The sequence below is a fragment of the Euprymna scolopes genome, chromosome 16 (assembly GCF_053919585.1).
Source record: "Euprymna scolopes isolate OS-2025 chromosome 16, ASM5391958v1, whole genome shotgun sequence".
NCBI classification, from domain to species: domain Eukaryota; kingdom Metazoa; phylum Mollusca; class Cephalopoda; order Sepiida; family Sepiolidae; genus Euprymna; species Euprymna scolopes.
In genome coordinates this window covers 21,533,112-21,555,657 of record NC_136497.1, presented here as the reverse complement: position 1 = coordinate 21,555,657, position 22,546 = coordinate 21,533,112, and the positions used below count along the sequence as shown (strand labels likewise).

The following is a 22,546-nucleotide window of genomic DNA, read 5'->3' as shown; positions in this document are numbered from 1 at the left end:
AATATTGTGAACAAATTTGGCTGTTTTTCTTTCGTAATACTTGAATATTTATATATCTTCAGAATTTATTTGAAATGGTTTATTTCATTTTAGACAGAAGGGCTCAGCAAAAACCGAAAAAAAATTGTAACATTTATTTTCGCCCTTTGTATTAGAGATAACATCATTACTACTCGTTCTCGGGCAACAGCGAAAGTCTCTTCTAATACCCAATACAAATTATTCAGACTCCTATTTTGTAAGCGAGAAGATGGGAAGCAAGACTTCATATCTTCCCAATGTCAAATGATATTAAATCGTTAAAAAATTAACACACTGGAGTCGTAAATTATTTAATACTAGCATGCCCCCTGGCGTTGCCCGGTCGTAAAATACGCATAAATATTATATTTTAATTCATACAGAAACTGAAACATTTGCATGCGAGTATTATGTTTTTTCTAAACAGTTCACTTATTGTAAGTAAAATAAATACTCAAGCTGAGATCATAACTAAACCCTAAGGACCCTAAAGTCAAGCACGATAACCATTAGGACAGCTTGATACGATCTTTTAAAAGTGTTTTCAAACCTACTTATTCTTAACATAATGAATCTCTCAAGTGAACAATTCACGCATGCGCATTCGTGAAACAGTTGATAAACAGATAATAATCCAAGTACCGAATTTTCAATTTTGACCCCTTAGCAGCCTTTTTTTTTCGGATGAACACCGATTAAATTTTTTTCCACATGTTTGAATACCCTATATACCAAATATCAAGTATATAGCTAAAACATTTGTTGAGCATATAGGTTGAGAAGTATCCTCACACACGTTCTCACTGTTATAAATATATAGATTAAGTTAAAACAAATCTAATTATTGATTTTTACCAATTAATTCCAATTTCACCTGCTGTCACTTATAAAATGACGTAAAAGTTAAAGAAATTCTTACCTGTCAACCTGAGAACGAGATGTAGTTAATGAAGTCTTGTGGTGCGTCTGCTGCCGATCTGAAAAGATGCATCTATTTATAAGCTGAATGCTTCGTAAACAATGTAAGGGACCAAATGAAGATGAAAGAATTAAAAAAAAACGATTACTCTGAGATTTTTTAATAATTTTTCTTGTAAATGAATAAAAAATAAATAAACGAAAAACGCAAACCTTGACTGGGTCCATAACTTTAGAGATTGCATGACCATTCAAATTGTCCAGGTAAAGTTAGGCGTGTCAAGAGGTCAGATTGAGAACCTGTCCAGGAATTAAGGATAGGCAGGCGTTGGTTTCGAGTGTTAGCTTTGCTTGTAAGTCCACTTCAGAATCAGCTGACGAAAACATTGTCAACCTGGTGAAACTAAAAATGGCTTCTCTTTTACCGCCCAAAATGTCAAGTGTTCAAACTGCTTTAATATTGGGAGAATGAATCTGTGGACATAAGCCAATTTCTTGAAGTTGAAGTGAATTTGTAAATATATATTTAAGTGTAAAAAGACAAATTTACACAAAAATAAAAACACATGTAAAATAACAGTTTTCTTTTCGAATGTATGTACAAGTATACAAGATATATGCGTATTTATATACGCATTGAAAACATATGACCCGTTGGGTCGCATATTGATTTCGATAGAGTTTTTTGCATCAGGAAACTGGCGACTGGAATAACCCTTCTTCCTGAAGTAGGATGTAATATCTAGGAGAATGGCCTCTTAGTTTCGAACCAAATAAGAGCTAATTCAAACTAAAAGATCGAATTTCTTCCGAACTGGTCGCTAAAATAAAAATATGGAAAGAATTCCTTGGTTTCTATAAAAAGTGAAGCCGAAAAATCATTTTATTAATGTGTATTCCAGGGCAGTAAGATGTGAATCATAAGATGAGTTTAATATGAGGATGCACTCTGGAAGAAAACAATAGTGAACCTACTATTTAGTATCATGATCCGAGTGTTCGCTAATTAACCAATATACATGTCTCTATTATTCTTAAATTATGATTTTTGAGTGTAGAGCCATTCTCATAATAGAAAATGTAGTTGTCCTCGCCCCCAAAACGACAGCATAAATCCAGTCTCGAGAATCTTTTCCTGAGGCTAATATGCGATTTCTCTATCTTTTCTATTCCTGTTGAACAGTGTGCAGAAAAGTCTACTTAATGGTTCAAAACAGCAATTGAAACACACGTTTTCTTACGGTAGTTTTAGAGCAAACCCCACTTTCCCCAATCACTAATTTTGTTTGTGCAACTGCCATTCATCTAAGGCAACTGCATTCCGCAGACTTATCTGACATAAATGCAGTACAAATAGACAAAAGTATATAGAATCTAGAAATAATTTTAAGAGTGAAATAGCCACAGCCAAGTAAAGGCATGCCAAAACCACGACAAAACACATTGAGTCGCAGAAATTAGGAACTCGCGATTTCTGGAAAATGCGATAACAGTATAGCAAATAATGGGCAATCAACAATTTACAGACTATATAAAAACCATGTGGTTGTTTGCACAGCAATCGAAAAGGCTGCTATGTTAGCCCGTCGGTTTGCCTCTAACTCCACTTTAGATTCAGAAATCACTCCCTTCCAAATGTCGCTTTGCGGACGGAAAGCAAACTCAATGATTTAAAAACATCCCTTCTGGTGTTCGAGATGTTAAGGTTGTTATAATGTCAGGATGGCGTGTGAGATGGATCTCAACCATGCTATACTATTAGAAAAGTACTCCATCGAGTTTCCCGGTTCCCTTCAAGCTCTTTAACAAATACCTTACTGAATCTTGCTTCCCTAACTGCTGGAAAATTGCTTCTGTAACATCAGTATTCAAGAATTCTGAGGAAAGAACTGATTCACTAACTTATCGCCCATTCGCCTACTCCCTCTTTCCACAAAAATCTTAGCGTCCTTAATCAATCAAGCACTACAAGCACTAGTCCACCACCCCATATATACCAAACTTATTTTGCTATCTTTAAGATCATATCTGAGAAAATTGACCACACCCTGTCTACTCATCCTTCGGCTAACATTCACGTTTATGGAGACTTCAATGTTCACAATGTGGAATGGTTAGACCACTCAAAAAGACAGGTGATGAAGGGCGGTTTTGTTACGATTTCTCCATTGCTTATGATCGAAATCAGATTGTTCCCGAACCCACCGGTGTACCCGACACGGACGGTTAGTATTTTCTCAGAATTTAATAAGTCCTCAGACGTAGCTCGCCTTCGTATAGTATATCGATACTCTATGGCTGACTAGGATAGCTTCCGTACATTTATATCAAATTTACCTCTGCGGTCCATGTTTAAAAAGAATGCGTCCTCTATAGTATTAAACCTGACGGAATGGTTAATTGTAGTTCTAGACCGCTTCATATCCTTCAAAACAAATTCTAGCAAAAATCTATCAGCCAGTCGTTGTTCTCTCCAGAATGTGCTGCTGCCATTGCGCATAGAAATCACATTTCCATTGTTTACAACGTAATAGATGTACGGAAAATAAAGTCGCTCTCATGACTGCCAACAATCACTGTAAAAGAGTAATAAAGAACTGGAAAGAGCTGTATACTCAGTCTGTTAAGTCTAAAGTAGTTGAGCAGTGGTTTGGTTCGCACCAATTTTGGAAAATAACAAACAGGGTCCTGAACAGAAGCGTGTGCTCTATCGTTAGCATTGGACAAAGCCAAACTCTTTGCCAGGAACTTTGTAGCTAATTCTACCCTGTGTGATCAAGACCGCTCCCCCCCCGTATTTCCTCCTGTATCAGAAAACACGCTATTCTACATACAAATATCTGTGCGTGATGTTACCAAGATAATCAAAAACCTCGATCTTAGTAAAGCAATTGGCCCTGACGGCATTTCAATTCTAGTGCTGAAAAAGCTTCAACCAATACTAGCTCCCTACTTACAAAGTTGTTTAAGCGTTGTCTTAAGGAGAATTGCTTCCCAACACCCTGGAAACCGCCTCAATATATCCCGTATTTAAGAAACAAGATAATCGGTCATCTTCCTCTCATTACAGACCAATAAGTCTCCTCTGCGCCATGAATAAGTTTCTGGGATCTTTGTTAAATAGAGAAGTAGTCAACTACCTCAGAAAAATAACCTCCTTAGTGACATGCAAAATGGTTTCCGTTCTGCTAAATTACCAGCAGATGTGCTAACGGTTATATCTCATAGGATTAGCGAATCTCTCGACGGAGGTTCCCTTTCTAAAGCAATTGCTCTTGACATATCAAAGGCCTTTGATAGAGTATGGCATAAAGGTCTACTCCACAAGATCTCCAGCTACGGTATAGCTGGAAATGTATTCTCAATTATTAAATCATTTGTCTCTCATAGGTTCATAAAAGTAGTAGTTGATAGGCAGAAATCAGAAGCTTACAGTATTAATGTTGCAGGTCCCTCAATGGTTCATTCCGGGCAAAACTCACTCATTGATCTCCATCAATGATCTTCAAAGTCACATCCCAAGATCGTTCGTAGACATTTATGCTGTCGACACTACCATCTGTCGCTACACGAAGGAAAGAGAGCGCCAGAAATATATATATATATATATATATATATATATATATATATATATATATATATATATATGTATTTGCTTTCACAAGTGACGGCACGACTCTTGACAAATTACTCCACACAATTCCGAACACCACTGCCAAATCGACACACCACACCACGAACAAATACCGTTGAATCGACACACATGTTCCCAAGCAGGACCGAACAATCTCGCCGAATTGAACCACGCCACGATACGAAAATGCAATAACGCGAGACACTTTATCAAGCAGTGTATTTCAAAACCTCCCGAATCACTTATCGGCTTGTTCTTTTCATAGCCGTTGGGAAAAACCAAATCGTCACTTTGGGGTAAGATGGGTGTAGTTCATTAGTGGACTTGATTTATAATTGAAAGGTTCCGGGTTCGCTTTTCACCGCAGGTAGGCCTGACTCATACGCTTGTGTGCTTCCGCGCATGCTCGGCACACTCCCCCCTGATCTCGAGATCACACAAATGACAATGCTGGGCAGGCCTTTTCATCCTGGCATTTTGCCTTAAGGGTAAAGGCTTGGAAGCTTCCTCAGTGGTGCCTGTGTCTACTGCATCAGTAAACTCTACCTGCTCTGGATCATTCAGTGCGTCATCTTCCGAGGAGCTTCCTTCATCTGGCTGTTCGTATAGTAGTGAGGCTTCGTCATCTGACGAGGTGAGTTCGTCACTGATTACGCAATCACGTAAGCATGCTGGGCGCACATTCTTTATGTGGCGTGGTGTTCCATCAACTGAGATCGAGTGTTTTGTCACTGTTCCTGTGTCGAAATGCGTCGTGCATCTTCCCCGTGGATTCTCCACCCAAACCTCATCTCTCTCCTAGTATGGATTAGCAACTGTAGTGTTGGGCACCAGAACTTTATCGATACCCTTGACACGGATCTTATAATTGTATAGCACATTCGCGTTAGGGCCGTCTTGTCGTCTTTAGGCGTGACATTGTGCCAGTACACTTCTTCTAAGATCGTGTACTTTGTTCTTGCTGCAATGCGCTTTATTGTGCGATGAGATCTCTCAATTATTTCGTTTCCGGAGGGTATGTGGGAACACCGAAATCGAATGTGCACGCCCGCATCTGTGTAAAGTTAGCAAATGTCTTTCCGCAAAACGCCGCGCTATTATCTTAAAGCAATTCGGTTGGCGTCCCCTTTCATAGAATATATATTGCAACTGCTTAATGACGCTAGCAGAAACCTGTCGGTGCAACTGCCTCCAAATGGCAAAACGGTTAGAACCACAGTTTCTCAGCGTAAAGTACAACTAAGTGCCTAAATGGGTTATATCCATAGCAACCCTGCTCCAGGTTTCCGGGACATCAAGCCTACATGGATTCCAGTATACCGGGGCTGGATCTATGGACTGGCATTCTTTATAATCTCCAACCACCGACCGCACTTTAGTTTCAGTTATTAGTGGATTTGCTAACTTAACAAAGTAGTATGTCCTTTTCACATCGGAATGTCCACTACACTGATGAATTGTCTGTATTTGAGACACGTGTTCATGTTCAGCGGCCACAACAAACACAAGTTCTCTGGGATCTGTCGCGTTTTGGATCTCATTTAACAACTGCTGTGGTACTCGAGTAAGTTGGTCTGCCCTGTTATCGTAAGACTTAACGAGCCCTACATCGATTGTTAGTGCATATTCCGAGACCAAACCTCGGAGCGTGGAGAGGCGACGCCTAATTAACTGTTCGAGGCTGCTTTGGTGTGCACCCTTGTCTGTCCGGAGAAGATGCCAGTTATCCTTTGTTATACACAGGCAGAGTCCGTTCGTAGATGTATAGTTTTGGCTTTCCACTGTAATGCACGGTTGACGCCTCGCAGAACATTGGTTTCCACAACCACGCCTGTAATTGTAATTGTAAGGTGCAATTTGTGTTGATCTTGCAGCTAATGCAGCTTGCTGTGGAACTCCCGTGCAGTTCTTTAAAATGGCGCGAGCGCGCGCCAGCACATTTGGTAAATCTAGGTTTTCCATCTGGGAGGATGCTTGTAACAAGTCTTCCGCATGCTCCGGCAATCCAGCAACGAATGCTCATTGAAGGCATTGATTCGATACGCCGCTAAACAGGACCACTAGCCTGCGTAGTTCTGCCAAAAATACGTCGACTCTTTCAACTGCTTGGAGGCGGCGTGCCGCAAACTGCTTTTGTGCACCGAAAGGATCCAAAGCAAACGCTATGCACAGTGTTTTCTTTATACATTTAAAATCGGACCGATTTTCGTCACTTATTTGCTGGCACAGAGCATATGCGCCGCCTGACAAGCGCATCAGAATGACGCACTCGATGCACTTCACCTCATTCAGCTGACATATTAGTTCAGCTCTCTTTAACCACTCCACTACTGACTGTCCGGGTTCACTGCCATCAAATACAGGTATGAAGGCCATGATGGCCGAGATAGCTTGTCGCTACACGAGGGGAAGAAAGCGCCATATATATATTTGCTTTCACAAGTGACGGCACGGCCCTTGACAAATTCGTCCACGCAATTCCGAACACCACTGCCGAATCGATACGCCACACCACGAACAAATACTGTTGAATCGACACACACGTCCCGAAACAGGATCGAACAATCTTGCAGAATCGACACGCCACGATACGAAAATGCAATAACGAGAGAAACGTTATCAAGCAGTATATTTCACCTCATCCGAACTACTTATCGGCTTGTTCTTTTCACAGCCGTTAGATGAAACCAAATCGTTAATTTGGGGTAAGATGGGTTTAGTTCATTAGTGGAGTTGATTTGTAATCGAAATGCCCCCGTGTTCGCTATTCACCGCAGGTAGGCCAGACTCATACGATTGTGCGCTTTCGCGAATGCTCGGCACACTATATATGGCAGCACTTCAAAGGCCGTAAATGACCAAGTTCTCTCTGATTCTCTATCCTCTGATCTTGAGCACGTGATACAATGGAGAAAGAGTTGGCTGATGTATTTTAATGCATCTAAAATCAAGCTTCTATCTTTATATCATCAACGCTCTGATCACCGTCTGGCATCAACTGAAATGAATGGCTCTCGTCTTGGGGAGGCTCTATGTTTTGACAAATTTCTGGGTCTGACCATTACTACTGATCTGATATAGAACACGTACATCAAATCCGTTGCCAACGTCGCTGGAAAAATGGTGGGATCATTCTTCCGCTCCAGTAGATATATCACTGCTTATGCAATTCTCTACCTGTATAAGAGCCAAATACGTCCAAGGATGGGGGGTATGTTGCCACATCTGGACAGGAGCTGCTAAAAGCAGCTTATTCTGCCTTGACAGAGTTAAAAATAGACTTTGTCGCCTAGTGGGGAATGCCCTTTTCTCTTCCGCGCAACCTCTTTCTCACAGAAGAGACGCTGTGAGTCTGTCTCTGCTTTATCATTATTTTTAAAGCAAGTGCTCGTTTGAGCTCCAATCTATGGTCTACCCTCGCCAAACTTTTTCGAGAAACACTCGTCTAGATGAAACCACTATCAATAATTTCTACCGCCCTTTTGCTGTGCCTAAACCTGAACGTAGATTCAATGAACAACACTTCTTTTTTAGAACTGCACACCTGTGGAACTCTATTCTGTTTCCCTACAATACGTCTGTCGTCTAGTTCAACATAAACAGGTTTTTGATAAGCCGTCCCCTTAAGTAATCCAAATTACCAAATTTCCATTAATAACGATTAATACGATATTGTCATTGACTACTGCACACTCATTAAGATTTATCCTCGAGTAGCCTATGAGCCTTGAAAAGCGATGAATAATTTGTAAAAATAAATTTCCGCAGATATCTTAATAATGAACGTATATGCCATGCACTGGATAAATCAAGGGGAAGCTAAAGCAGTAATCCTAGACATATTTAAGGCCTTTGACAGGGTGTGGCATGATTGTCTTCGCATGAACATGAAATCATATGGTATTACTGGACGAATACTTTATATAATCAAATCTCTCTTATAGAAGTCCAGGTTGTCATCGATGGTCGTACGTCAAAATAACACGATATAAATGCGGGTGTGCCGCAAGGGTCGATCATTAGACGTTTATTATTCCTGATATTCATGAATGACCTCCCTGATAAAATTGTCTCTGAGATGAGTATATTTGCTGATGACACCAAACTCTATAACAGACATGAGAAGAAAACGAATGAACACATGTCTAAGGCAATAGTTGAAACCTAAGAAGAAGACCTCCAATTTGTAGTGGAATGGGGACATAAATGGATAGTAACATTTAATGCTACTAAGATTAAGCTTCTTTCCTTTGACAATTACAAGGAACTTTCTCAACCACTGGTTTCCAGGACTAATAATACACAATACCCGAATACCCTTCACTCAAGCTATTCGGTTTAATATTCACAGGCAACGTGAATTGGTATAAACAAATACATTGAGGATATTTCTAGCGTTGCTGCGAAGAACGTGGGTTATCTCTAATGTGCTAGAAAATTGTTCACATCTGACAGTATGCTATATCTCTACAAGGCCACTATTCACCCATGCATAAAGTATTGCAACCATATTAAAAATGTATTCAGCATAAATTACTGACGACACCAAATTGTAGAAATTATGTAGTGTTCACATTACCGGCATACTGAATGTCCACATCCGGCATCATACCTTCTAAGAAATATTGAAATGTATACATTGCAAAATTAAATTGAACTAGTACATTTAGTGGGTTAATAAAAATGGAAGCGCATGTGTATAACTAAGTGAAAGTATGCTAACTAAAAATAATACAAAGAAATTGAGAAGCACTTGCTTTCATCTGGCAATTCTGAAATGTTTACGGTGTGAATCTTCCACGAGTTGATCCATTTCTAAGCAAATTTTATGGTGAACATCACACACGCATATTACAGAAATGCGCACTTTATAATTTTTGGCGGTATATTCGAATCATCAACAACTTTTAAGATAAAAATCTTTTTATTGAAGAACTTACCTGTTTAATTTTTAGAGGGGGCCACGGAGTAAGTGCAGTTGACTATTTTTGTATAACAAATTGACTAGCTACACGAGAGAATGTGACATGGGCCAGCTTGCGTCAAACTTACATAGCGAAGTGACCTCCCTTTTCTAATCTAAATATTAAACGTGGAAAATTCACAATTTTTAAAAATAATTTTGAAATATGTGTTGTCCGGAAAATTCAGTATTTGTAACAAGATAAGTTCATTTAATAATCATGAAATGGAGGGTCGCAATTTATTCACGCAAATGACTTATAGTGAAACTGTTAATACAATTCTAATTTTATTCTAATGTTATGTTATGAATTACAAAAAGAAGTCGCTTGCTTGGAAGCTGTAATGATATTATCTTTGAAATTTGGAGTAAAGTGTAATTATTTATGTTGAATAGAGCATTCTCCAAACTCTATTAGGTCTAAAGTGGAAGCTGTTTTCAAGATATTAAAGTTAGAATGACTGTTATTCTTACTACGAAGGAAATGTTTATTATCTTACTGCTAATTCATTATTCTACACACATACGCGCACACACGCCTACACACACGCGCGCGCACAGACACAGACACAGACACAGACACACACACACACACACACACACACACACACACACACACACACACACATATATATATATATATATATATATATATATATATATATATATATATATATATATATATATATATATATACTAGCAGGGGTGTGGGTGACACCGGGGGTTGACCGGTCGTAAAATACGCATAAATATGAAATTTTAATTTGTCCAGATTTCGTATATATTATTATAGAGTCGTAATTTCAAAAGTAAAAATAAAAGTATTTGGATGCCATCAAATAAAATCGAAACCGAAATCAAAACCGTAGCATTCAACGCATTACCACTGTTTTAAGCATTATAAGTAAAACATAAACAAAGATGAATGTACAAAAGTATATCAATCTTTTTCAATTACGACCCATTTTTGACACCTTAAAAACCGATAAAAGAACCGTCCGTAAAAAAATCCAATCATTTGAGATTCCAAGCGCCATTCTGCGACTTTTAGTTTCGGAAGAGCTAGCTTTTGAAAATATATAGACGGACAGACAGACAGACAGATGGACGGAGAAACAGACATATAGCCCTTTCTATATTACTAGTGGAGAGGGCGCCCGACTTTGTCAGGCATAAAATACGCTTAAATATGATACTTTAATTTGTCCAGAGTTGTGATTTCAAAAGTAAAAAACAAAGTATTTGGTTGCTACCAGCTAGAATCGAAACTGTAGTATTCAAAGCTGATGACGTTACCACTGTACCAACGTGACATGTACATGACTTCATTAAAAATTAAAAATAAAAATAAACTAAGATGAATGTAAACAAAATATAACGATTTTTTTTCCATTTTGACCAATTATTGACCCCTTAAAAACTATTTTAACTGGCTAAAGACACATAAAGGAACGGTCCGTAAAAAATTCAATCATTTAAGTTCCCTAGCGCCGCTCTGCGACTTTTAGATTCGAAGGAAATTGTTTGAAAATAGACAGGCAGACAGACAGACAGACAGGTATATATTTGTTTACCTTTTTTGGGGAAAGGATTCCAACAAAGTGCTCGATTACAAAGAAAAAGCGTTTTTTTTTTCGATATAAGAGCTTAATATTTATTTATTTAAATGTACAGAAGGTAAAAAACATTGGTACCGTCGGGATCAAGTCTAACATAAGGGCGGCCAGTTAATGGTAAATCGTAAATAATGTTAAGCTCTCGTCAGCCATGTTGTTTACAGGATATATATATATATATATATATATATATATATATATATATATATATATATATATATATATATATATATGAACAAAGTAATCGAGCATTATTCTCTCTAAAAATATGCTGTTTTTAAGATAAACCGTAACCTTGAAACATGGTGTGCACCATCCCTAGGTGGGAGATCATCATCATGCCATGGTTTGGTCATGATCAGTCCGGTGGTGTGGGTTTTATATGACCTGGACCTTTGACCTTAACCTTGTATTCATTCTTAGGGGTTTGTGGGACAGAGAGTAATATTAGTTCAAAATTTGTAAGTTTTATTGTTTTTAGAGAGAGGCAAAGCGGAAATAAGTTAACTGTTAAAATATTTTATCTATTTCATCCTAATTAATTTTTTTTAAATTACATTTTCACCCCAAACAAGGAACATTGCCACTTTGGTGTAAGGGGCTACTATCAGGGGCAACAGCTACTGGGGTACTATGTAAGGAGTTGGGCAGCAAGATGTCGGTTCACGTTACACTTGAACTTCTGCATATCAGTACAGTTGGGGAAGCAGGGACATGGAATGGAATTCCAAAGTCTAGCGGTTCTGCGGAAGAAACTACTGGAGTAGAAAGATCTTTTACATCTAGGGGGTCTCTACTGTGTAGGGGTGGGATTTAGCTGCTTGTCGGGTTTGTCGAGGGTGTTTACTTCGTGGGGGCACAAGCGCTTGCAGTTCGTCAGCGATTAAAGCATCTAATTCACGTTACTATTTTATCCGATTGTATTTTGTATTATTTTGTATTAAATTATATTTTTCTTAAGTATGATCTTTAAAATGTTTTACACAGATATTTGGTTTAACACCAAAACGGGCGATATGTCGTAAAACAGAATAAAAACAACAATTATTGGCCCTGATATTTTAACAGTCAGACTGGCTAACCGTTGTGCTACGGCGGTGACTTACGTTGCTACAGTCACCTGAAAAATGGTTGTATCATTCTATCGCTGCGAAAATATCTCACTCCTGACGGAAATTTCTACCTGTATATTAGTCAAATACGCCTAAAGATATAGTACTGTTTCCACATCTAGGAAGATGTTGTTTAGAGCACCGTATCCTATGTTGACAGGGTACAAAACCGACTTCAAAATCTAGTGAATGATGTCCTTCCCTCTTCTTTAAGTTTCTTTTGCACAGAAGAGAATTTGCTAGTCTTTCTTAACTCTGTCATTATTTTCATGGTAGAACTCCAATCTATTGCCCCGCTGAAAACATTCATAGCAAGAACTCGTTTAGCTACAACCACTGCAAAAAAATTCCCTTCTTTTACTTTGCATACCCAAAACTAAACGAACATCCCATGAAAAAAAGGGTTATTTTTCAAGAGTTTCCCGTATGTGGAACACAAAACACGGAGTTGCTTCCCATCTAACTACAGCATGGTCGTTTTCGAATCCAACATTAAAAATTCTTATTGAGCCGTCCTCCTTAATAAACAAACTCTCGAGTTCGGAGCATCGGTAGGAATTCTCAAGACAATCTCATTACTCCTTATCCTCAATTCGTATTTGGGACTTGATAATTGCATAAATGAAAAGGTGAAACTAGTGCAAATTTTAGGGAGAAAATAAAGAAGAAAATATTCGTTGAATCTAAATAAATACCGAAAAAATAAAGAGAGATGGAGAAAAGAAAGAGAGAAGATGAAGGGTTAGTTTACTATAGGGATTTATTCCATCATGTGTTTTTATTTGTGTTGCTTATCGTGCCATTTAAAACATACTCAGGAGTGTACTGTCGAAATTCATAGTTATTAAAAAAAGAATAAGCACCCTCGTGTATACTGACGACCCGAAAATATTTGCAAAATAAATCTATATATCTATAAAAGTGAAATTGTCTGTGTGTGTGTGTACATTTCCCAAACTACTCTGTCAATTTTCAGTCTACAGACTCGAGATTCGACATAAGGAGTACTAAGATTTGAGAAAATCTTTTTAATCGGTTTTCAGCTAGAAATCTGGCTGTCAAGGGTTAACAGTTCAACGATTTGATCTTTGAAAACTCTACCAAACTCTTCTGTCAATTTTAGGTCTAAACACTTGAAATTTTAGATGTAGGTTAAGTAACATAGATAAATTTTTAAAAATTTGATTTGAGTCCAAAACAATAAATATTAAGGAGTCAAAATTGGGGTCAAAGTTTGAAAAAACATTTGACCTCTGCAGTCTTGAACAAATTACTCAGCCAATTTTTAGTCTAAACATTTCAAATTTTACATAAAGTGTATTAAGACATAGGGCAAGCTCTTTAATCGTTTTTTTGTTGTCGAAAATTTGGCTGCGAAAGGGTAAAAGTTCAAAAGATTTGACCTTTGCGATCGCTAGCAAACTATTCAGCCAATTTTGGATCTAAACATTTGAAATTTTACATAAAGGGTATTCAGACACGGGGCAAGCTTTTTAATCAGTTTTTGGGCAAAAACTTGGCTGCCAAGAGGCCAAAGTTTAAAGAGTTGACCTTTACAGACTCTATCAAAATTCTCTGCCAATTTTGGGTCTAAAAACTTGAAATTTTTGCAATATTTTTGACATAATATCGTTAGTTAGACGGTTTTATTTATAGAAACTGACGAATTAAACGGAGCGAAATTCTGCTAGCAACCAATCAGAAACCAGAATTGCTCCATAAAAATATTGAATCTTTTAGCATTCCGGCACACCATTTTTTCGTGTCAACATGAGAAAAGTCTTTTGCTCTTTGTCTGCAAAAATGATAAAGTCCAAGACTTATGCAGAACAGCTACCCACCGAAAACCTTTCATCTCAAGTATTTGTACAGAACAGCTACTCACTGAAAACTCTTCTAAATTAAACATGGCTTACAATTCAAGAAAACACATTTGGGCCAGAAGATTAGAAAATTAACGACCATGCACAATGCACTTCACCTCCCGAACGACAAACTTTATGTAAAAGAGGAGGGAGAAGAGTATTGGACGTATAGAAGATTGTGGCGGACATATAACAGAATCGGAAAAGTACAAAAAGCCAAAACCCAGAAATGCAGATCATTGCAGCAAGAGACACTATAAAATACAGGAAACAAAACGGCAGCAAAACAAAAGTAGGGGAGAGAAACAGCTACATTCACTAAAAAAATAAAAGCTATTGTAATGATAGATCTGAAGATGGTCTGGGGTTACATCGGTCGAAACGTTGTGATATTAACACAAAAGATTAGAAGAATAGTACAGACCAGCCAAATAATTAATATTGTCAATTATCATATCAAAAATAAAAAAAATAACTTTCGAACATGGTCTTTTTAAATATAATGTTAATTCTACCATTAACCTTCATTTACTTCCAAATTTCTCTGAATTTCTCTGAATTTCTTAAAAGTTTTTTTCCAAACATATTCACCTACCATCTTGCTCTCATATCCATTAACTGAACTCTTTTTTACGTTATAGCTTCATCCGGGATATTTAATTCGATGTTCAGCATCCAGGTATGAGATAAACTTTCTCAGAATTAATTCTTGACATATAGAAAACTTGTTATTTGTTCTTTATAAAGTCTCCATTTATATTCATGATTATTGGAACAACAAACATCTTAAAATCAACTAACAAAAAGAAAGCATAAAAACATAAAATTTGAGATAAACACTAGAGAATATATTTAAATAATCAAATTTATTGAATCATGAACAATCGGAAAATAAGAGTAAATTTTATTTAATAGGGATTCATTAAATTCAAATAAATAAGCGTAGAAATATACAAAAATAATAAACACAATATAATAGGTTTTAATAATGGAATTTATTGAGCTCAAAATAGTTTTAAAATGTGAGTGATTTTATTTAACCGTGATTCATTAAAAATGTCCATAAAAACCATGACCCAAATGGCCATTACCATAACCGCCGTGAAAACCAGGAGCTCCCAGACCATGTCCAGCGAATCCATGACCAGCGAAACCATGTCCAAGCAATCCATGTCCAGCTAATCCGTGTCCAGCGAAATCGTTTCCGTACAGTCCATGTCCAGCCAAGCCATAACCAGAAGGCAGGTACCCATATCCACCATGTCCAGCATTGGAAGCAGCAAGGGCAGCATGATAATGTCGGGCACCGTCATGCACAGCGTGTTGTCCGCGGGCAGCGTGGGCAGCATATTCTTGATGTAGGCCATCGGCAAGTCCGTGGTGTTCCTCGTCATGTTCGTGCAATCCATAACCGTCAGCGAGGTCGTGTTCTCTGTCATGGTGTTCAGCATGATGAGCATCGAGGAGACCGTGAGCAGCAGATTCGGCATGGGCTCCATAGGCGTCGTGATGGGCAGCCGCGCCACCTACTTCCCTCTGAACTGCACTGTGGAAAGGGGCCGTGCCATAAAACTGACTGTGGACCCCAACCATCGCAAAGGCGAGAAAAACAGCAAAAATGAAGGCCTTCATGTTGTATTCCACGAATTTCTGAAAAAAGCAAATAATAATAATAATAATAATAATAATAATAATAATAATAATAATAATGATAAAATGTAACTAAGAAAACTGAAACAGCAAAATTGTTAAATTATGAGTTGACTACTCCCCCCCCTAAAAACTGTAGTGTCGGCATCGGGTGGTGCCACACCAAATAGTCGATGGGTAAAGGAGGATGGAAAGACTGAGGAGTGAAAGCACTAAGTAGACCTCTACTGGATAGGTGCGAAGGAGACGGGGACCTTGGATTCCCACTTAATTTCCAGTGAAGACCAATGGTCGTTGCTAGCAAAAAGTCAATGGCAAACAACTGTTGCGATGACGCAAATTCATTTGTAAAGATTATGAAAAGAGGTGGAGAATAGTGGAAATATAAGTAGATTTGCTATCACCCAGACTACGGAATACCACTAGTTGTTGTCAGTGAGCAATCACTGATGATGAGCTGTGTGAAAAGTTCTATTTATTGAAATAATAATAATGCGAATACAATAGAAACAAGTGCAGCATGCATTGTCCCCCATGGATGCACAGTGAACGAGGCTTAAAATATGACTAAGTTCCGCATTCCCCCCCCCCCCCATTTCGCCTCAAAAGTCCCCAGGGGACGTCAAATCCTGGTAAAAATGAAAAAAAAAACAGTGCAGTTTTAGGCCTTAACGTATGTAAATTTGAGTTCTGCTCTATGCAAAAAAGAAATGACTAAGTCCATACTTTGCCCATCCCCATTTAGCCCCAAAAGTCCCCAAGGCCTTAACATATTTAAATTTGAGTTCAGCACCATGCAAAACCGCTAATAAATAGTCATAAACAGAAAATTTTGGACAAATATTGTAAAATAGTTACAAAAATGGAGTGTTTTTATTAGCCTTGAAAGAGCCCCTGGGGCACACCCAAGAGTTATCGCGAAGTATAGGCAAACATAATTATATAGAAATCAGTCAGTTACAACTTTTCAGAAAGCTTTTTATAAAAATCCAAGATATCAATCTTTTTTAATAAACACAAAAGTGTCAACTTTAGCCCGAAAGGCACCCCTAGGGGGATAACTGGAGGTTTTCTGGAAAATCCGTTCTGTTACTTTTTTTTTTATTCATATTATGTTTAATGTTTGTGCAAAATTAAAAAAAAAAAATCCAAGGCGTAGTTATTGTGAAAAGTGCGGACAGACGAACGGACGAACGGACGAACGGACGAATGGAGACGGGTGAATTTACAGATTCACTCTCCTTTTGTCGGGGAACCAACAATATTACAGTTTAAAACAAAAGTTTTATACAAAAATAGACGGCCATTTTTGCTTATATATTAAGCTGTTTATATTAAAACTATCAAAGTGCGTCTTGGTCGACCTTGCTGTTTTGATTGCCCGTTGATGGACAACTTGATTAATGAATTTATTGATTGCTAATTAATCTTACATATATTTATCTATTATGGAATATATTGTTGCGTATTACTTAGCAGTAATATGCTTTCAAAATATCCTCAGAACCAGTCCCACTTTCTCATCCCAACCAGTCTGGTCCAGAGGCAGGACAGAATCGAGGCATCTAAAGTTTAGGTAGGATGCAGTAGCTGTTGGAAGTGTCGACGTTCTCCTACATACAGCGCCTGGTACTCCCAAATGATCACTCATCTGGTACTGGCCATGATCAACATTGTTTAACTTTGGTGATCTAACGAGGATCGGTGTGTCAACGTAATTATGCTATACGATATATGTAGAGGTGGTCATTTGTTTTTAGAATTGTGTTCACGACAGTTTTATGAGGCTCTACATTAGGATGATTTGTAAGGAGAAAAGTATTTTTAGAATGAGCCGGATTCAGAGAAATATTTTCAGTGAAAAAGATTTGCAGGTTTTATATTTAAGCGTGAGAAAACGAGAGACATTGTCATACGATAAACAAAACAAGATAATGAGTTAAAAAGGCATATATTCACAAAAGAGACGATTTATATATGTTTATAATGTTTACAGCAACGGGAAAACAGAATGTGTATGAATATTTTTCGACTTCTTGTAAAAACAAAGAGGTTCATTAGCTGAGACATTATAGGAAGCCTGGATCGATTATTTAAGAGCCGTGAGTTTATGGGTCAGGAAAATCGTATTCAAAACTTCTCTGCTCAATTAAATTAATTAAAATTCATTGAAAGCTGTTTATAAGAGTCAATGTTCTTTTGTTTTTATGTTAGGAAGATACGTCAGTCAGAAGGAGTGGAAATATTTCAATGAATAAGGTTTAAATTGATTGCCAGACTATACTAATCAATGAATGGTGTATGTGTATGTGTATGTGTATGTGTGTTCGTTAATGTTCGTGTGCTTATGAGTGGAATGAGGTGTTGCCGAGGGAAAGGGTCAGTTACACCGATCCGTAGGCTCTGGTCAACTGGGCTCCACTGGTTTATTGAAAGAAAATCTGGTCATTTTAAAGAGTTTTATATACCATTTCAAATGAATCCAGAAAGTTTTCTGATTGGTCGAAAATATAATTATTTCTTTTTATTTAGGATAATGTATGCGCAGACGATATACGTATAAACGCGTTTATGTATTTTGATTTTGTACGTTGATGCGTAACATCGACGCGACATATCTACATTAACGCTAAAGATAATTTAAATCAGTTCACATTTGATACAGAATTCTACTGATGCGCATTACTTAGCAACAGTTCTCAGGATGCGGTAATTTATTATTGACGACTTATGAGCAGGTAACTAATTTTTTAACAGCATAAAGTAAAAATAATGGCATTTGAAAATTTAATCAACATCGGATATTTTTTACATAAATATATATGCATCAGACGTATTCTCTACTAAACTATCTAAGCAAGAATTTAATGAAGTATTAAATCCGCTGATAAAAAGAAGAATGTTTGGCAGAAAGATTCCCGAATTAATCGTTATCGAGTATTCTTACATAAATGTAAACACCAGACATATTTTCCACCAAACTTTCAAAACGACAATTTAATTACGTATTAAATGCTTTGATTAAAAAAACAAACCTTTGGCAGAAATTCCCGAATACGACAAGATACACCTGAAAAAGGTCGAAGGTTAAAACAACCGAAATGTTATGGAAATGAGAACAGTAGTTCGAATAATCTAACAAATAATTTATACTCCCGTCGATTTTGACGAATAAGGTCCACCGCAACAACTAAGTTATTCGGAAATCCGCAATAGTGCTGAAGGTTTTGTGTAGAACCATCCACACTTTTTGGTACAACCGCTAATCCCAATCTGTGCAATGGCTGCCACAAGGCAGAGCAGACAGTAGACCTCAGATTTTACATCAGAGTTTTCCTTCTCCAAGATGTGTGTCTTAATGAAGACTGAGGGTGTATTTTTCCCAGGGATTAAAAACATCTCCATATACACGGCACGGTACATACAGCGCCCACCATTCTCAAGTGGTAACCTATCTGGTACTGGCCAGGTTCATCGTTGCTTAACTTCGGTGACCTGGCGAGAACCAGTATATCCAACTAATACAACCCCACTAATACAAATTATCAATCTTTATCTAAAAATTTTCGAAACATAAGACTTATTTTTTTAACATATTTATATTTATTGTGGTACTGCAACAAATAACCTATTAAATACTGAGTTACAACAAATCTAACTATGCAAGCATTTGATTTTTATAATGAGTCACCACTTATCGAGGCAAAAATGTCAGTATATTAGTTAATTAGTTAAACAATGAAGGATATTATGAGAGGATTGAAAATAATAAAAGGAATCGATAAAATTTGAATACCTACGAAGATAGTCTAATACTTGTTAACATTCAATTTGCAAATGACAATGTTGTATTCTTCAAGGAATATTCCTGTCATAATGTGTTCTACAGATGAGACGCATTAATTAATAAATTATTTTAGTTTTGTTTGTTGATATTTATGAGTGGATGAAAACAGATTAAAAAAATGTCGTAAAAGTAAAAGGAAACGTCGATACGTTCTTACCTGTCTACCTGAGTGCGAGATGTGGCTAATGGCGGATTTTGGTGCGTCTGCTCTCAACCTGGAAAGATGGCTGCATTTATATGCCCAATCTTCCGTAAAAAAAGGAAGGAAATAACGAAGATGACAGATTAAAAATAATGATGACTTCGAATTTTATTAATAATTTGCTTTGTAAGCGAACCATTAACAAATAAACGTAGGCTTTGACATGGTTCCTAAATTTAGAGATCACATCGCCATTCAAAAATGACCAGGTGAAATAGGGAGTGTCAAGAGGTCAGATTACTAATAAAATGCCTGGGGATTAATGATAGGCGGGCGTTGGTTTCCAGTGTTAGACTTGCTTGTAGGTCCACTTCAGAAACTTTGCCGACCTGGTGAAAAAAAAATGGCGTCATTTTTATTTACCATGCCAGGTTTACATGTGTGCACGTGACTTTAAATAGTGCGCGGATAAATAACTGTGCACATAAGTAAAATTATTGAAGTAGAATTGAATTTGTAAATATATATTTAACTGGAAAAACAAACGCACACACACACACGCACGCACACACACACACACACACACACACACACACACACACACACACACACACACACACAGGACATTACCCTCTTCTTTTATAATACTTGCGCGCATAGAAAAGATACGTTTTTATGTACATATATAGATCTATTCTGGGTAAGAAAACACGAATGTCTACAAGACACTATCCTCGAGTGTCTCTCTGTAAAGGATTTTTACTAAACAATGTGGCATGAGTATACTTTTCCTAAAAGTAAACCCGACTAAATTTACAAAATCGTATAATATTCGCGGCACAAATAAAATCTCCTGGTTATGACTTTTACGTGGAATGGTGCATCTTCTCCAAGTGATGTTACCTCTAGTAACAATACGAAGCCAGATAATCCACCAGATTAGATGAATTCTTTCCTAGAATCCAGTAAAACCATGAGATCACAAGAAAGATATGCTATAACATATTTAAATGGTCAATTAGGGAAAAGAAAAAATAATATTTTAAACTTCTTTACTGACGCAACATTTGAGACGTAAAGGAAATTTAATGGAATATTCGAATGTAGCTTATATAGAGATCAAGTGTTAGCTAAGATTAAGTGTTAGCTAAGAGCAGGTGTTAGCTAAGATCTAGTGTTAGCTAAGATTAAGTGTTAGTTAAGATCAAGTGTTAGCTAAGATTAAGCGTTAGCTAAGATCAAGTGTTAGCTAAGATCAAGTGTTAGCTAAGATTAAGTGTTAGCTAAGTGTTAGCTAAGAGCCCCTTGATTTTTGAGAACGTTGACTGAAGTCAAATGAAACCAAGATAAGGAAGAAAATTGTAAATGTATTTAATTGCTACCCATGAATTTTCTCTGTCCTTAATGTACAACTCTGGTCATCCACTGACGACTGTTTCGCCGTATTACAGCTGTTAAGTATGACTAGACGTGATAAATGTTTTCAGGCTGTTTCAAAACCCAAACACTAAATCAATTCCAAATGCGATACACTAACACACCAGCCACCATCAAAAAGAAAAATTATAGCGATTATATACTTTGTTAGTTTACGTCTATTACATACTAATGGTAAGCTAGAACTGTTCTTTATAGACGAGTATTGCTTTACACTAAGCAAAAACCGTGATTCTCTTACCTTTCAATTATTCTATGAGAGATAGAAAGAATTACACCCAGTAATTTGTCAAGTTCCATTTTAGTCACAAAACCGTTGCCATGTGATACAACGAAACAGTACTGTATGTTGATGACTATACATTTAAGCCCCCCCCCCTATTTGGGTAGAGCACTGTCATGAATGTATCCCACCCGCTACTTAATTAACTATAAAGCGAGGCTCGCTCTTTGTCTGTAAACATATAAGCAGCTCGAGCACTGTAAAAGCGGTGGGCGAGTGTTTATTTAATTGAATTTTTGTTGATGTCATTTGCGAGCACTAATCTCATGGGCCGATGGGTAGAACTGTCGACTATCAACACAATAGTTGTACGTTCAATCCCCGGCTAGAAAAAGGTGCTAGTCTATCCGCACTGAAGAGTTGTGATGCAACGAAACAGTACTGTATATATATAATATATATATATATATATGTGTGTGTGTGTGTGTGTGTGTGTGTTTATGGAAAATATGCTTTTCTAATTATATTCCACCCTTTATATATACCAAACCTTTTTTTTTATGAAGATTGATATATGTTAAATTTAACTACAGAACATATACAAATGGGCGACAAAACAGCATTGATATTACCATTTAATTCTTTTGAACATGCCAAAATATTTAAATTTGTTGAAATAAATGGAAAAAAAAAAATTTTTCATAAAAATATTTTCATATAATGGCTTGTATTAAAAGAGTCAAGTATCATGGTTCAATTGTGTTCTAAACAGAAACATTTATTTCGAACGCACCTCTGTCCTATCAAAGAACCTACTGTTGATTTTATACGCTGCGCTCTTGTACTTCAGTGATACCATTTGTCAAATTTACTTGTGATGTTAGGCAATTTTATTAAAAAATGGACTGTTCCTTCTTTAACCGGATTTTTCGATTATCGATTAAAGATTTTTGATATTTATCAGAGGCATTCCGATATAAAACCATCTAAAAACACTACCAGACACATAAATGCATTTGTGTGAAATTTTAGCCGTGTCAGAATTTATAGGAAACAAATTTACAGACGCACATGCACACAGACTGTCATATATATATATATATATATATATATATATA

At 37.0% G+C, this 22,546-nt stretch overlaps 1 protein-coding gene across 1 annotated transcript; it reads right to left on the bottom strand.

Moving 5' to 3' along the window:
• Positions 1-15,175: 15,175 nt before the first annotated feature.
• LOC145296252 (uncharacterized) lies at positions 15,176-19,818 on the bottom strand. Its single transcript, XM_080142463.1, has 2 exons — positions 19,784-19,818; positions 15,176-15,779 (listed from the first exon to the last, which is right to left on the bottom strand). The coding sequence occupies exon 2, from the start codon at positions 15,759-15,761 to the stop codon at positions 15,180-15,182; it is 582 nt and encodes a 193-aa protein (XP_079998589.1). The 5' UTR covers positions 15,762-15,779; positions 19,784-19,818; the 3' UTR covers positions 15,176-15,179.
• Between the last annotated feature and the right edge of the window lie 2,728 nt (positions 19,819-22,546).

Excerpts from the sequence above, each read along its gene's own strand:
- LOC145296252 (XM_080142463.1), bottom strand. The coding sequence starts at position 15,761 with ATGAAGGCCTTCATTTTTGCTGTTTTTCTCGCCTTTGCGATGGTTGGG.